We start from the raw sequence: 13,095 nt of genomic DNA, 5'->3' as shown, positions 1-13,095 counted from the left end.
GGGTTCGTCTCTCCTCCCTGTAAATATTGGGAATGGCCCAGAGGCGCGGAGAGTGGTTCTGGCGAATGCGGGGGTGGCACCGGAGACTATCCGTATCCAACCGTAGGTGATCTGTGCAGGTTTCTGCCACGTGGATATCATTGTTGTTGTTGTTGATGTCGTTGTTATTGACTAAGGAGGGGTCCTATTTGTGTTAAGAAAAAGATAAAAAAAATCCGTTACGTTAGAATGCAAGTCATCAGAATGTGCGGTTAAGTCGTAAGAAGAGGCAAGAAGGAAGAAGCCCAGAAGGACGGAGCGAAAAGACCACCCACACACATACACAAAAACCGGAATCGTCATTGCATGTCAAAAAAACATGCATACAATACCAAAAAAAAAAAAAAAAAATAATAAAAATAAAAATAAAAATAAAAATAAAAATTGAAAAGAAAAGAAAAGAAAAGAAAAGAAAAATAGAAAAGGAGAAGGCCTCCCTTTTGTGTTCCGTAGTATCCGTGAACAGTTTTTATGGTCTATTCCGATATTCATGACACATGAGAACTCGAAGAAAAAAAACCGATCCCGAAACGCGAAGAAAAAGCACGAATCAAAAACTCCCATCCAGCCCACGCCTGAGTGGAGGTCATAATCGTGTTTAATTATTCCTGCCCATCCTATCTATTAGTGCCGCTCGCCAACGTCGGACGTATATTCTGTAGTCGTGGCGTTGGTAATGGGGATGAGAGGTGGCTTCTTGGGTGATGGTGCCGCATCCTCAGAACCGTGCTGGCGCCTCCTATCACGAGCTTCACTGTCGTAATCGTTATCATCACCAGGACTGTCTCCCTCGTCTTCGTCGCCTTCGTCGTCAGTGATCGCCGGGCTCTCGATACGTTGATTCTTTAAGGTGGAAGAGAAGTTAGGGGTAGCGAACTCCGAATTGGGAAGGCTCAAACTGCGTGTGCCCTCGCTCGTGTCATCTTTGTCGTCCGTGCTTCTGGTAGATGCGGTGTCTCTGGAAAATGATAGCCGTGGGTCGCGGCTTGTATTGGGGATTGCGAGACTTCCCCCCATATCCTGTTCCCCGATCGCTTGAGCCACCGCGGCTTCCTCTTCTGGTTGCTTCGTGGCGATGCTATCAGAGTTACGTGCCTTGTCGAACACTCGGCCGCTCTTCATGTCGTTCAATCGAAGAATGTGGTTGTATCGGTGCCGCGTCGGATTGCCAAGACGTTTCTGTTTCTTCTTTTCGCGCTTTGTGGAGGAGCGGACGACAATGACCGGGATGGGCGACTGTTGAAGACAATATTTCGACACTGAGCCCGGAAGAAGGCCTTGCATCCCACCCAGGCTGCGTCCACGCGTTCCGACAATAAGCGCCGAGGGCTCGTAAATTTGAATCTTAAAATATAGTATGGGGTTAGAAAATGGAACATGGACGTAGAAGAATATAAACCGACACACGTACCATTCGTTGGATTATTTCCTGCACTTTTCCCACGGCGAACTCCAGCACCAAGCTAATCGTTTTTTCATCATGGGAATTCTTCGCAATAACTTGATCCAAGAGCTTTTGGGCCTCTTGCCGGTATCTCCTTTCTTCCATGCTTGCATCACTCGCGATCTTCGAATCCTTCTCGACGACTCTTAGACAGACAATTTCATCGCCATCGTCAACGAGTTCGTCGATCAGCCATTCAAGTGCAAAATCAGAATAATCATTCTGATCAGTACCACAGAGGAAAGTTCGGCTCCGCCGTGTGGGGTGGTAATCTCTGTGTTTGTAATTGAGTGTTAATGAGAAATCAGTGGCGTCACGGTTATCAAAGGTATCGAATGAGACCCCGCGATTATAGGCACTGACGTCGTGAGAAGTTAGCGTAGTGTCAGGGTGATATTCCTCATGCCTATCAGAGTGGGGTGGATTCATATTGCAAGAATTATCATATGTGATTTGTAAATGATGAATGGGGAGTTGTATTGGTGACACGCTACAGCCGCTTCTGGGCTTTATGAACCGGCAATCGGCATTGAGAGCCAGAAGGCGCAGTCACATCCTTGAGTTGCAGGGTGGGGGCACGCTCGGCGCAAGCGAATTAAGATGCGAAGGGGGGCAAAAGTGTAAAACAACCTGGGGCAATAAGCAAGAAGGGAACCGGCTCCAGCCACATCCTACAAGCCACATCGAGCAATTGAAGAGTTGGTAACGTCATTCAAAGGCGGTGCGCGGAAGAACCAAGTAGATTTTTTTTGAAGTGGATGATGAACAGACAACCGAAGTTACGAAAAAAGATGAACAACGAACCTTGGTGGAGGGGGGGATGGCATTCTGCCGATATGGCTGATCAAAGTTCCCCTTGTGGCACCAATTCGTTTTTTTGATAATTCAGCTGCAGCTGCCTCCATGTTGAACTGAATCGATTGCCGCCGTGGTGGAACGTCAGTCAGCATGGCGGTCGAGCCGCCCAAGGTGAAGACACTCGCATCATCTCTGTGCGATGAAGCTGTCTCGTCAGATCCCAAAGCAGACGAACTGCTGTCAGCCCAAGTGTTTGTAGATGCCGACTCGGACATTTGAATCTGAGAATCAAACACCGAGGTACCGTTTTTTTTTTTTTTTTTTTTTTTTTTTTTTTTTTTTTTTTTTAACAATGAACTTCAGGAGGATCGATATAACGGTGCAAAATCGTAAATCGGGGGTGTCTATGATGGTATAGCGGGATATGGAAGGAAAAAATAGACGGCCAAAAATCAAACCCCACACGCAGACGCAAACGTAAACGTAGTCGAAGAGATTTTTCTGTTGGCTTCTTTTCCGATCTGGGATATCCACCAACTGAGTTTGCTTAGAATTAGGTTGTACGCAGAGGAAATTTCCGGCGGTCAAGAGCTGATGAGAAAAAGCCAACAACACGGGATAGAAATGTCTAAGAGACGATGTCAGTTCAACAGGGGGCGGGGTTAAAAGAGCACAGAGCTAGCGGCAGGCGTATACTCAGGCGCAATCTAGACAAATCCTCACCACCAGCAAGGCCACCTGCGTAAAACACATCCTGGGAAGAGAGAGGGGTAAGGAAGGAGCGAAGAGGAAAGAATGAATGTATATATATATATATATATATATATATATACACCGCTTACAGGATAAGTTTCCGCGCCTGGGTGTGGTAGGTATGGCTATTAGTTGGCGATAGCCTTTCGGTACGAGTTGTTGTCTTGTTAAAATAGTGATGAGGTGAGGGTATGAAGATCAAGCAGTAGAGGAACAGCTGGGTGTCAGGCACCGTGGAGCTCCTTTAAGACTTGGAGAAGAATGATTGAGACACAGGCTGTCATTGTCCAGAGAGGTGGCCGGGTGAAGGGTGATGTCTCTAATTCACTGGGTGGAAGGCCGGTTGTGTTGTGCGCAGGGCTTCATTCATAAAACAGGTCGGTCAAGAAGGCGAAGAGGAGACGTGAGAGGAGAAACGTGGGGGAGGACAGGAGGGGTAGCTCCGTAAAATTGGGGAGGAAGAAGAAGGAATAGAAGAGAGGGGATGGAAACCGATTGCGTATCAGGGAGAGTGGAGGGAATGGGGAATTAGCACGAGAATATCATAACTCTCCACCTAGCCACTACTGAGATGGAATGACGGAGATGGATGATAGCCGATACGGGCGGAGTGGCTGGAAAGAAGAAGAGGAAAGACAGAGGATGAGGGTGAGGATACGGATGAAGATGAAGATGAAGATGCGGATGAAGATGCGTCGGGTGGGATGTTTTGAGGCTGAACAGCACCCCAAGCCGCCAAGCGCGAAGCCCACCGCCGCCAAGCCCCGGCGCTTCTTTTGTGCAATAGCCAGCCGTCCTTCCCGCCTTTAGTCAGCCGCCCCGGCCAAGCTCCTCCGCTGCCTTGGCGGGGATAGGGATATGCCATTCCTTCTCCTGTAAAGCTATATATAGTCCACCACGGGGACCCCGCGAGAGGACCGGAGCGCGAGGATGGTATACTAGTATGTATGCGTCGCGGGACCAACGCATTTCACATCTTTCTCCTATCTGAAGTTATGCAGTTCTACTGGTAACCCCGTTCGTAGTATGTTCTCCAGCTCGCCCGCTCACTTCTTCAATCTGGCCCGCCGATCCCGCTGTCCTGCCCAGGGTTGACAGGACGAAAACAAATCAATAAAATAAATACATCAATTGTTAGCATCCCTATCGCCCGCTAGAAGGCTACATGACCACGCCCTCTTAACCTTGGAAGCAGCGCTGCGCCCGCTACAGTAGTGCAGGTTCTGTGTAATGAGTCCACTCCGTACTGTCAATCAACAGACTCAGCACAGATAAACTAGTTACAACGAACCCAACCTTCTACCTCCATCATCAATGAAAAAAAAAAAAAAAAAAAAAAAAAAAAAAAAAAAAAAACCCATTTAAAACATAAAAAAAACCAACAAACTAAACAAACAAACAAATAAAACTCCATCATCCTCAGGTCCAAGAACACAACCCCAATTGCTACACCGCACCCCGTCGGCGAGTGAGAAGCGAGCATAAGCGGGACATCTCCTCCGTTCCCAAAAGATCAGGACTAGGTACTCCGTAGTAGGCACCTTTTCATCCAGCAGGTTTCTTTTTTCTTTTTTTTTTCTTTTTTCTTTTTTTGCGGGGGTGGTGTTTAAAATTTTTCTTTTAATTATCTTTTTTTTTTTTTTTTTTTTTTTTTTTTTTTTGGCCCCATCCCGTCTACTTCATGCTTCGTGAGCGAAAGACATAGGAAAAGGAAAAACTTCCGCCCCGCGAAGAGAAGAAGAAGAGGGGTAACTAAGTAAAGATATCGGAGGGGAGGGGAGACAAATCTCTTATCAACTACAAGGGAAGATTAAGGTTCCTTTGCGAATCCGTATCAGTCAATAACTGGCCAATGAACCAGCTATATATAGTTCTTTGTATACAATTGATTACTAGGGAACTTGAATGCAGAGAGCCGGATTTGTTTCGGGACCAGGATCGATTTAATCACCCAATCAAGACGGGAGGGAGTATCAATCTATCTAACAAATTTCGTAGATTTGTTTTGATTTGTTTCGCTGCCAATAGCTACATCACGTAGATATATAAATATAAATATCGATCGACATTTCCTCACACACACAGAGGAGTATATATATATATGATAGAGAGTGAGATATGAGATGAACAGAATAGCCAAGATATCAAAAAGGCCAGAGACGAACAAAAGAACCAGCCCAGCGCTCTCAACCAATCCAATTCCAATTCCAGTTCCAATTCCAGTTCCAACAATCCATCCAAGCAGGCTTCCTCCAATAATAATAATAATAAAAACCACGCCCCGCTTCTCTCGCCGCCTCCTTTCCTCCTTTCGACCATCGACCGGATTAATACGGTGGGATGGAGAGCGCGGCGAGGCGAATAGGGGCCACCCAATACAGAAATCAAGGACAGAGAAGGATGTGATGGGAATGTGGAAGTGGAATTGGAATTATGGGAGATGCATTGGGGAAACGGTTATGTGTGTGTGTGTGTATGTGTGTGTGTGTGTGTGTGAAGAGATATCTGTAGTTGCAGCGAAGCGAAATGGAAGAGGAGAGATGTTTGTTTTTTGTTCAAACGAAGGGGAGGGATGAAAGGTGGATGGTGGTTGTGGTTGAAATGACATAGGCCGAAAACGCCGCCCGGGGAAAGACCGAAAACTTTTCAGTAGGAAAAAGAACAAAAAAACCGGCCCACGTCGTCCCATTTCGTCGTTGCTTGATGTAGCTAGAAGAAAAAGATGTGAATAACATAACGCTGTTGTGCAAACATGCTTGTGTGGTGTCAATGCTACAGTAAATCAAAAGACGTCGCTTGGAATCAGAGGAAAGCCATTAGTCTTAAAATGACAATATTCTCAATAGGGCATGTCGAAGATGTTAAATTTTGATTTTGATATTGATTTTTTTTTTTTTTTTTTTTTTTCTTAAATTTTCCCTTTAGAAAGCTTCAATCAGCGGCCCTCGCTCTTGTTGATGGGAAAGGAAAAAATCATCTGAAAACAGTGGCGTTGCCGCTTGATCTGATTCCGGCGACGATAATAGAGGAGGGAATGACGACGGCGTCGATTGTTGCTTCGACGAGTACAGCTCCGTTGTGGCCATGACCTCCTTCTCGTTGAAACTGTCAAGCACCAGATGTGGAGGCGTGCGAGGGACCGATTCGTCATCTTCTGACGACGAGTCGTCCGACTCATCGAGAAGGTCGGGCGGTTGTTGTTGGGAGCGAGAACTTGTTCGTGTGAGGGCAAGTTCATCATAGTCTTCTTCATCGTCATCCACTATTCCATCGTCGTCTTCGTCTTCGAATCGTACGAATTCGCGGGATGTGATTGTAGGAGTCGAAGGTGGTTGCTGCTGCTGCTGCTGTTGAGATCGGGAGAGCCATGAGGAGAAGTCTTCATCTTTACCGTAGTCATCTGAGTCGTCACTATCTGTATCTGAGCCGGAGGATAGGTCTTCCGGATCCCAGTCATCCTCGGGCTCCTCCACAATCGTATCAGCCCATTCGATATGTTTGCTGCGTGACTGTGATTGTGGTTGCCGCTGCTGCTCCCCCGACAGCTTTCCATTGGCTCCCAGAACAGTCTGATTAAACCACTTTTCCTGTTCCTTTTCTGCGTCTGCGAGCTCGAGCATGAGAGAGTCGAGCATATTAGCATGGCCAACGAGGACTCGGAGGTCGTGCTCTGGCCGAGAAGCTTCTCGGGATAGCTTCGCTCTGGCGGTATGAGCGAGGAAGTAAGTCTGGGTGAGACTCATTTTTCGTTGTTTCTTTGCGGGAGGAGGGTATATTGTGAGAGGAGAGAAGAGCGGGGAGACAGATGAGAGAGTGGACATGGTGAATTGCTTTCACTCGTTGTCAATGTTGTGTGCTGTGTTGTGTGTGCTGTTGAGTGTGCGTGAGAGAGAGAGAGAGAGAGAGAGAGAGTGAGAGAGTGAGTGAGAGAGTGAGAGAGTGAGTGAGAGAGTGAGAGAGTGTGTGAGAGAGTGTGTGTTTTCTGTCCAGTGTCCTGTTTTCAAGGAGTGGTGGCGGTGACTCAAGAGGTGCCTGCAAAAGTCTGCCGGAGTCTGGGTCTGGCCACGTTTAGAGCCGATTTGTCCAATTTTAGAGCCAAGGCGGTGAGCTGACACTTGGCTGTGTCGATAGTGTGTCCTCTGTCTCTCTGTCTGTGCGTGTGGGTGATTGGATGATGATGATGAGGAGGAGGAGGAGGAGTTGTCTTTCGTCTGCAGTTCGTTGTTGGCTTGTGGTGGTTCTCGCTGGGAGGTTATGTAGCTTGGGGGGGGAAAGGTGGATGAATAATAGCCAGACCCAGGCAGCGAGGAAAACACACAACACGAATTGATTACCGTTATTTCGCCTTGGTATTACGAAGCAGGATTCTTGGGTTTTCTTGGAAACAAGGGCAGTCGGCCTATCTTTATGCTGGATGGCGGACTGAGGCTGGACCCGTCGTTGTGTTGCTGAGAAAGGCTGAGTCCTGGTGAGGGAGAAGTTTATTAATTCCAACAAGGTTGGCCCGGAGGAGACCCACGGCCTTCCCTCCTGCTTAAACACCGAGCGCCGGAGTTGGTCCATGGCGGGCACTACGGCCGTAGTTGCGCTGCGTAGTTAAACTCTCATTCCGGCTGCGAAACAGTCACTGCTTGTGTAATCCATGACTCTAGTTAACGATTCTTCTGAATCTTCTTCTCCCTCCTTCGGCGGGTTTCCGGGCAACACGTGTTATGCCCGAAGATGCATGCTGAACAATGATCGGGGGGGGGTTTGTTTTATCTGTCTGCCTGGGTTTCAAAGCTGCAGGGCAACCAGGCTCCGATATTCGAACCACCCAACCCCCTTTGGCCGGTGTGCATCATCAACTGTCCGCGTCATGTTCACCACGGGTACGAGTACTATTAAGAAACGGAGGATGACACGGAGGATGACACGGAGGATGACACGGAGGGTGACCTCCAGATCCTCCGCCGAAGGGCTCCGGGGAGCAGCCACCAGCGATTCGCAACGACTCCTGTCACAAGGATCTGGATAATATCCGCAGGTGTCGCTGTGTCGGCGCGTGGATCCCCCCGTGTGCGCGCAGGAAGTATTTTCTGCGGGGGTTGCCTGACAGGGCAGTTGGTCATGTTCTTCCTGCCCGGTTTCTCCAACCAGTCCGCGGCCCAACCACGGATCTCGATCTCAGCCTCTGCCCGTCATTGGTGCTGGATTGGCCTGGCAACGAATGAGTAATCGGCGGGCTGCTTCCTGTCCGGGTATCTGCTGTATTTGGTGTGCCTATTATTACCTCTTGTTACGCCCTACGGAGTATTGCTTGCTTGTAACTAACTCACGCTTCCGTTCCTTCAACTCGCTCTAATTCCATACTCCGTGGTTAGTTCATCTACTGTAGTAGTCAACCTGTGCTTAACGTTATTATTATTCAGCAGAGCCATTTATGATAACTATTGATGATGCCATAGACTACAGCGTACACTGCATAACCAAGCGCACAACTAACTGCCAAGACTAGGACCCTCGTTGTGCTGTGCCTAGTCCCGCTTACTATTTATTATCAATCATAACGGAGTCATCACGTCAATTTCAATCATGATGAAACATCTTGTCAAGTGGATGGACATCGACCGCGGTCGCAGACATCTCTCTAGTGGAATTTCACCAGTGAATAACCAATCCCTACTTGGTACAAAACAAACCAATACAATCACACAAAAATGAGGAAACCAAGGACCATCTCAGTGTTCCTGGCAAGCCCTGGCGAACAGTGTGAAGACAAAAAACCTAGAATTGAATGGGAAACTTTAGGCACACCAAGTCCTTTCGCAAAAAGCAAGGCTCAGGCGGCAGAAGCAAGATTACCCAAGCGCCAAGCAGAGGGGACTTTTGAACTCTCCATCCTTCTCTCTCCTCCTTCCCCTCAACTCGCTCGCTTTATCTCCCGTTCAAACTTCGTAACTTCGTAACTTTGTAATTTGGTCTGCGTCTCCTTCGTCTCCTCGTTCTCACTCGCAGCGAAATCTTCCCTTCTTTTCAAACCATGCAACCACCAACAGGATGGATGCACTCCTGTATCACCTATGGTTCGCAATATGCAAAGAACTCGATGAACAAAGGCATCCCCCGTTTTAACCTTGCGTGCTTGAAACTTTTTTTTCCCACTCCCGGTGCCTTGGCAAGCGTGTTCAGGTAAAGGGTCAAATCAGCTGAGCGCCAGAATGAAAGACCAAAAAAATAAAAAAAATAAAATAAAGATAGATCAATGCAATTTGAAACAGACTCCACCCTTTTCTCTCCCCCGGGTTTGGGTTTGGGTTTGGGTTCGTTGATTCCTCATTGCTCAACCCCGTCTCCCAAGGTTCTCCTCCCTGTCCGATAACAAGATCAACAACAGCAACAACAACGACAGAGCCCACGACTGCAACCCGCAAAGAGCAACTGTTTGGACTGCAGAGGGGAAGATGAAAGGGGAAAGAGGCAAAACCAAAGGGAGGTTTCGCGGAATCCAGTCAGGGTCTGGGTCTGTGGCTCTCGTATTCGCGCGTTGCGCTTAATCCCTATGATTCCATACTTTTTTGGGGCTCCCTCCTCCTTTCGTCGAAGGCGAATATATATCTACTTGCACTCAGCGTATATTCCTCCAATCAAGACAAGAAAAGAACATTTTCCCTTCTAGGACATAACCCACTCAAATCGTCTTTATTCTGTCAAGCAAGACCTCATCTCGTGTTGTTAGTATTTCCTTGACTTAAAACTAGTTCTCTATACTCCGTAGAGTCCCCCAGTTCCTTCACTTCTCTTTTCCTCTGTTCCGTAGATTTGTCATAGACACAGCTGAAGGGACACCATCCTTCTAAATTGGTAAAGCTCCAGGGTTCAAACTGCTTTCCTTTTCCTTTTCTTTTTATAATCTAGATATTATGTTCCACACGGTCGTTTGTACTGTACCAAATAGCCATCCCCTTGGAGTAATATAGTGATCTCCTGCGGTACCTAACTTACTAGTTATCCAAGCGTTGAAGGCATTTTACCTAATTTCGCTGCGCTGCCATTTAGTTAACTAGTTACCTATTTGGTCAAGAACATGATCATCATCAACTGTCAATCTACAGCGTTGTCCTGTGAGCGCCTGGCAATACCAGGTGAACTTCTGACTCTATAAAATATATATATAGAGAGAGAGAGAGAGAAAGTCCAGACCCCTATCGAATGGCATGGCTAACTTACTAGTACGCAAGCCCTTGAAAGGCTTGAATTGAATTTGAAGTCTCTGAACCTTGCCCGATCGACATATTTATTTACTCACGAGTCACAACAGCTCTCCCAGAGGAGCTCAGAGAGCCGACGTTCATTCCGTTCAATTCAACCCCTGGGAACAGCCACTGAAGGAGCCCCCTTTGCGCACAACAAGCTTTCTGACATCCTACTTACATGACGTCGATAACTAGTTAACTAGTTAGTTATGTTGGCCCTAGGCTGCCTATCACGGAGTAGCGCACCGCACATATATGCCTCAGCTGCCTACATGAATACAACCACTTTTTAGACGTCCCACAAGTTAACTATGCATCCAGGTTAATAATAATATAGAAGCCGGCAATCAGTGATACAGTGTAGTAGTTATGACTGTCTCTCTTTAGGGCAAAAGGATGAGCTTAACACTCGTCGGAGACCGGGACACCTCCTCGGTCCTCGGCATCAATTTTTTTAATTTTTTTTAATTTTTTTTAATTTTTTTAATTATTTTTATTTTTATTTTTATTTTTATTTTTATTTTCTTTTTACAACGCAGAATATAAAGTCCTTAACGATGTGAGAGAATTCAGCCATGAGTTCAATTCATCCTCGGTTGTTTCCATGCACAGGAGAAGGGCCCCGAAAAGACGGCTGAGGACGGCTGAATACGGCTGAATACTGATGTGTATTTTGGAAGGTAGCGAGGAACTGACTTGAATCGTATATGTCTCGTACCCTGTATTTTTGGATAGGCTTTTTGTTGATTGATGATGGTGATGATGATGGGTGCGGTGCTGAAATGCTCATTTCCCTCGGGAGATTGATTCAGCCCCCGAAGAGCAAAGGGATTTCCATTTTCGTCGCGTTTAAAGCTCATTCCCGGGCACGTGATGCGAAACCCAGTGGACGCCACGTTTATTTCAGGAACACACCTCACACATCTCTTGTCAACAGCCATTTTCCACATGCATACGGAGTACTCAGAGACAGTAATTGTTGTGATGTCATATTAACAAGCTATTGATGCTCAGCCTTGTTGTAGAATAGTGATGCTCTACTCCCCACCATGTATAAATTCAATATCTTTCATTCCTTTAAAGCATTTCCTCTGTTCACTATTCCCTGTCGCGTTTGTTTTCGAACGCTTGAAAAATCCAGGCTGAGCGTGTATTCGTCCCTTCTAGAATTCCAGTTTGAATGCTTCTGCTAACTGCAATTCCAAGCCCTGTCTGTCATATCCTACCTGGAAGCCGCTGTGCAAAGCATATTCCCCCATATACAAGCAGAGCCTAGAGACTCTCAGAGTAGTGTCGCATATTTTTTGGTCTCTATGAGTAAGCTGCACCAGATACGGCGATCATAATTACTGATGACAGCCTATACTTGGAAGACAGAACCACCACCACCAGGGGGCGATGTATCCCAGTCAGATACCATCTCGGGAACGACCGCAGGATGTCCAAGTAACCAAGAGCAGTCCAAAGTATCTTTGGAACGCATGGTCAAGGACGAGCACATATCAGGAAGATATGATGCAAGCTCTCCCATTCGGGCGTCCAAACGGAAGCATAGGCATGTACCCCGTCTAGAGCGTGGCAAATATGACTCCATCGAGGTGGTCGATATGACCCACACGACTGATGATACTTCTCGCAAACCAGAGCGCCCAAAGAAGGCCATTCCACTGACTCCCCCTGCTGAGCATCATTGCACGTCAAAGGGCAGCCATCCGCTGAATGGAAGCAGCCCAGTTTGGCGATACAAAGCACTCGTCGGCTGTGAGGGGAGATATGGGAAGCCATTTGTTCGTGTTGCATGGTACTCCACCTGGGAGCCTGTAGACGAGTTCCCCCCTGGCGAGGTGGAAAGAGTGAGACTCTTTTAAGACACAATTTATGCCCCTATGCCTCCAGCTTCCGCACAGGTCATCCGCGGGCTGAAGGTTGTTTAAGTCTATGTCACTAAGAGTCTTTATTATTCATTTCAAAAGAAATACAACTCAGTAACACATTCTCTTCAGCAGCCTATCCTTCTTCTCTCTTTTCTTTTTTTTTTTTTTTCACCCTTCCGTCTTCTCTCTCCATCCTTTATTCTTTTATCTCTCTTTACTTCTTTCCTCCAGCTGTCATTTCTTTTATTCTTTAGCTCCCTGCTCTAGCAGATCAACCACTTTACAGCTGCCATTTATATCCCATCCCAAATGCCAACCTTTGGTGAATTTCTACAGCAGATGTCAGATTATGTTTCAGAATGAGGCAGTCCGTGAATCCATCAACATCAGCTGTGACATCTGCTCTGACTCTTTCTTCCTACCTTTCCACTGGAGTCTCAAGTACCTTCATTTCTTCTGTGTGAAATGCTTATGGAATCTCTTTGCAGTCTTTGACTCTGAGATCATACTAGCTTGCCCATTCTGCCACTGTGAAGTTGTACAGTCTTTTTACAACCGAAAAGTTCATAACTATATGGAATTGCATGGAATTCAGCCTGAACAACCCTCAATAAAACAGCAGAAACTTCTGATAACCTTCCTCTTCATCTAGATAAGTAGTGTGGACGATAAGTTGATGTGGGATGTGGATTTCCATGAAGAGAGAATGCAGGCTAGGTTGAGTAGTCCTTATCACGGCAGCAGTTGTGGAGCTGGGGATCCCTGCAATCCTTCTAGAAGCAATGACCGCCACCATTGGGGTGTGCCAATCACTGAAAGATCTACCAGACTGTCGCCCTGAAGACCACTGGATCACAGCTCTCTTCAACTTTCGTGATCAGATTCCTGTGCAGATATTCTGCACGCCGAATGCAGTGGATTCGATTTGTGGCAGATGTGATCCAGTTGACCC

At 46.8% G+C, this 13,095-nt stretch overlaps 3 protein-coding genes across 3 annotated transcripts; all 3 read right to left on the bottom strand.

Annotated features, from left to right (window-relative positions):
- Positions 1-663: 663 nt before the first annotated feature.
- Positions 664-2,556, bottom strand: HCAG_08699 (predicted protein; the record flags this gene model as incomplete). The annotated part of the gene is made up of 3 exons (XM_001536328.1): positions 664-1,383; positions 1,451-1,841; positions 2,288-2,556. The coding sequence occupies 3 exons, from the start codon at positions 2,554-2,556 to the stop codon at positions 664-666; spliced, it is 1,380 nt and encodes a 459-aa protein (XP_001536378.1).
- A 3,399-nt stretch (positions 2,557-5,955) lies between these two features.
- HCAG_08698 (predicted protein) lies at positions 5,956-6,855 on the bottom strand (the record flags this gene model as incomplete). The annotated part of the gene is made up of 1 exon (XM_001536327.1): positions 5,956-6,855. The coding sequence occupies one exon, from the start codon at positions 6,853-6,855 to the stop codon at positions 5,956-5,958; it is 900 nt and encodes a 299-aa protein (XP_001536377.1).
- Positions 6,856-10,021: 3,166 nt separating this feature from the next.
- HCAG_08697 (predicted protein) lies at positions 10,022-11,210 on the bottom strand (the record flags this gene model as incomplete). The annotated part of the gene is made up of 4 exons (XM_001536326.1): positions 10,022-10,047; positions 10,323-10,431; positions 10,516-10,537; positions 10,966-11,210. 4 exons carry the CDS (start codon positions 11,208-11,210, stop codon positions 10,022-10,024), a joined length of 402 nt encoding a protein of 133 aa, XP_001536376.1.
- Between the last annotated feature and the right edge of the window lie 1,885 nt (positions 11,211-13,095).

The sequence above is a fragment of the Histoplasma capsulatum genome, genomic scaffold, assembly GCF_000149585.1.
Source record: "Histoplasma capsulatum NAm1 scaffold_12 genomic scaffold, whole genome shotgun sequence".
Classification (NCBI taxonomy): domain Eukaryota; kingdom Fungi; phylum Ascomycota; class Eurotiomycetes; order Onygenales; family Ajellomycetaceae; genus Histoplasma; species Histoplasma mississippiense.
The sequence above is the reverse complement of the archived record's forward strand: the minus strand, read 5'-3'. Positions and strand labels throughout refer to the sequence as shown.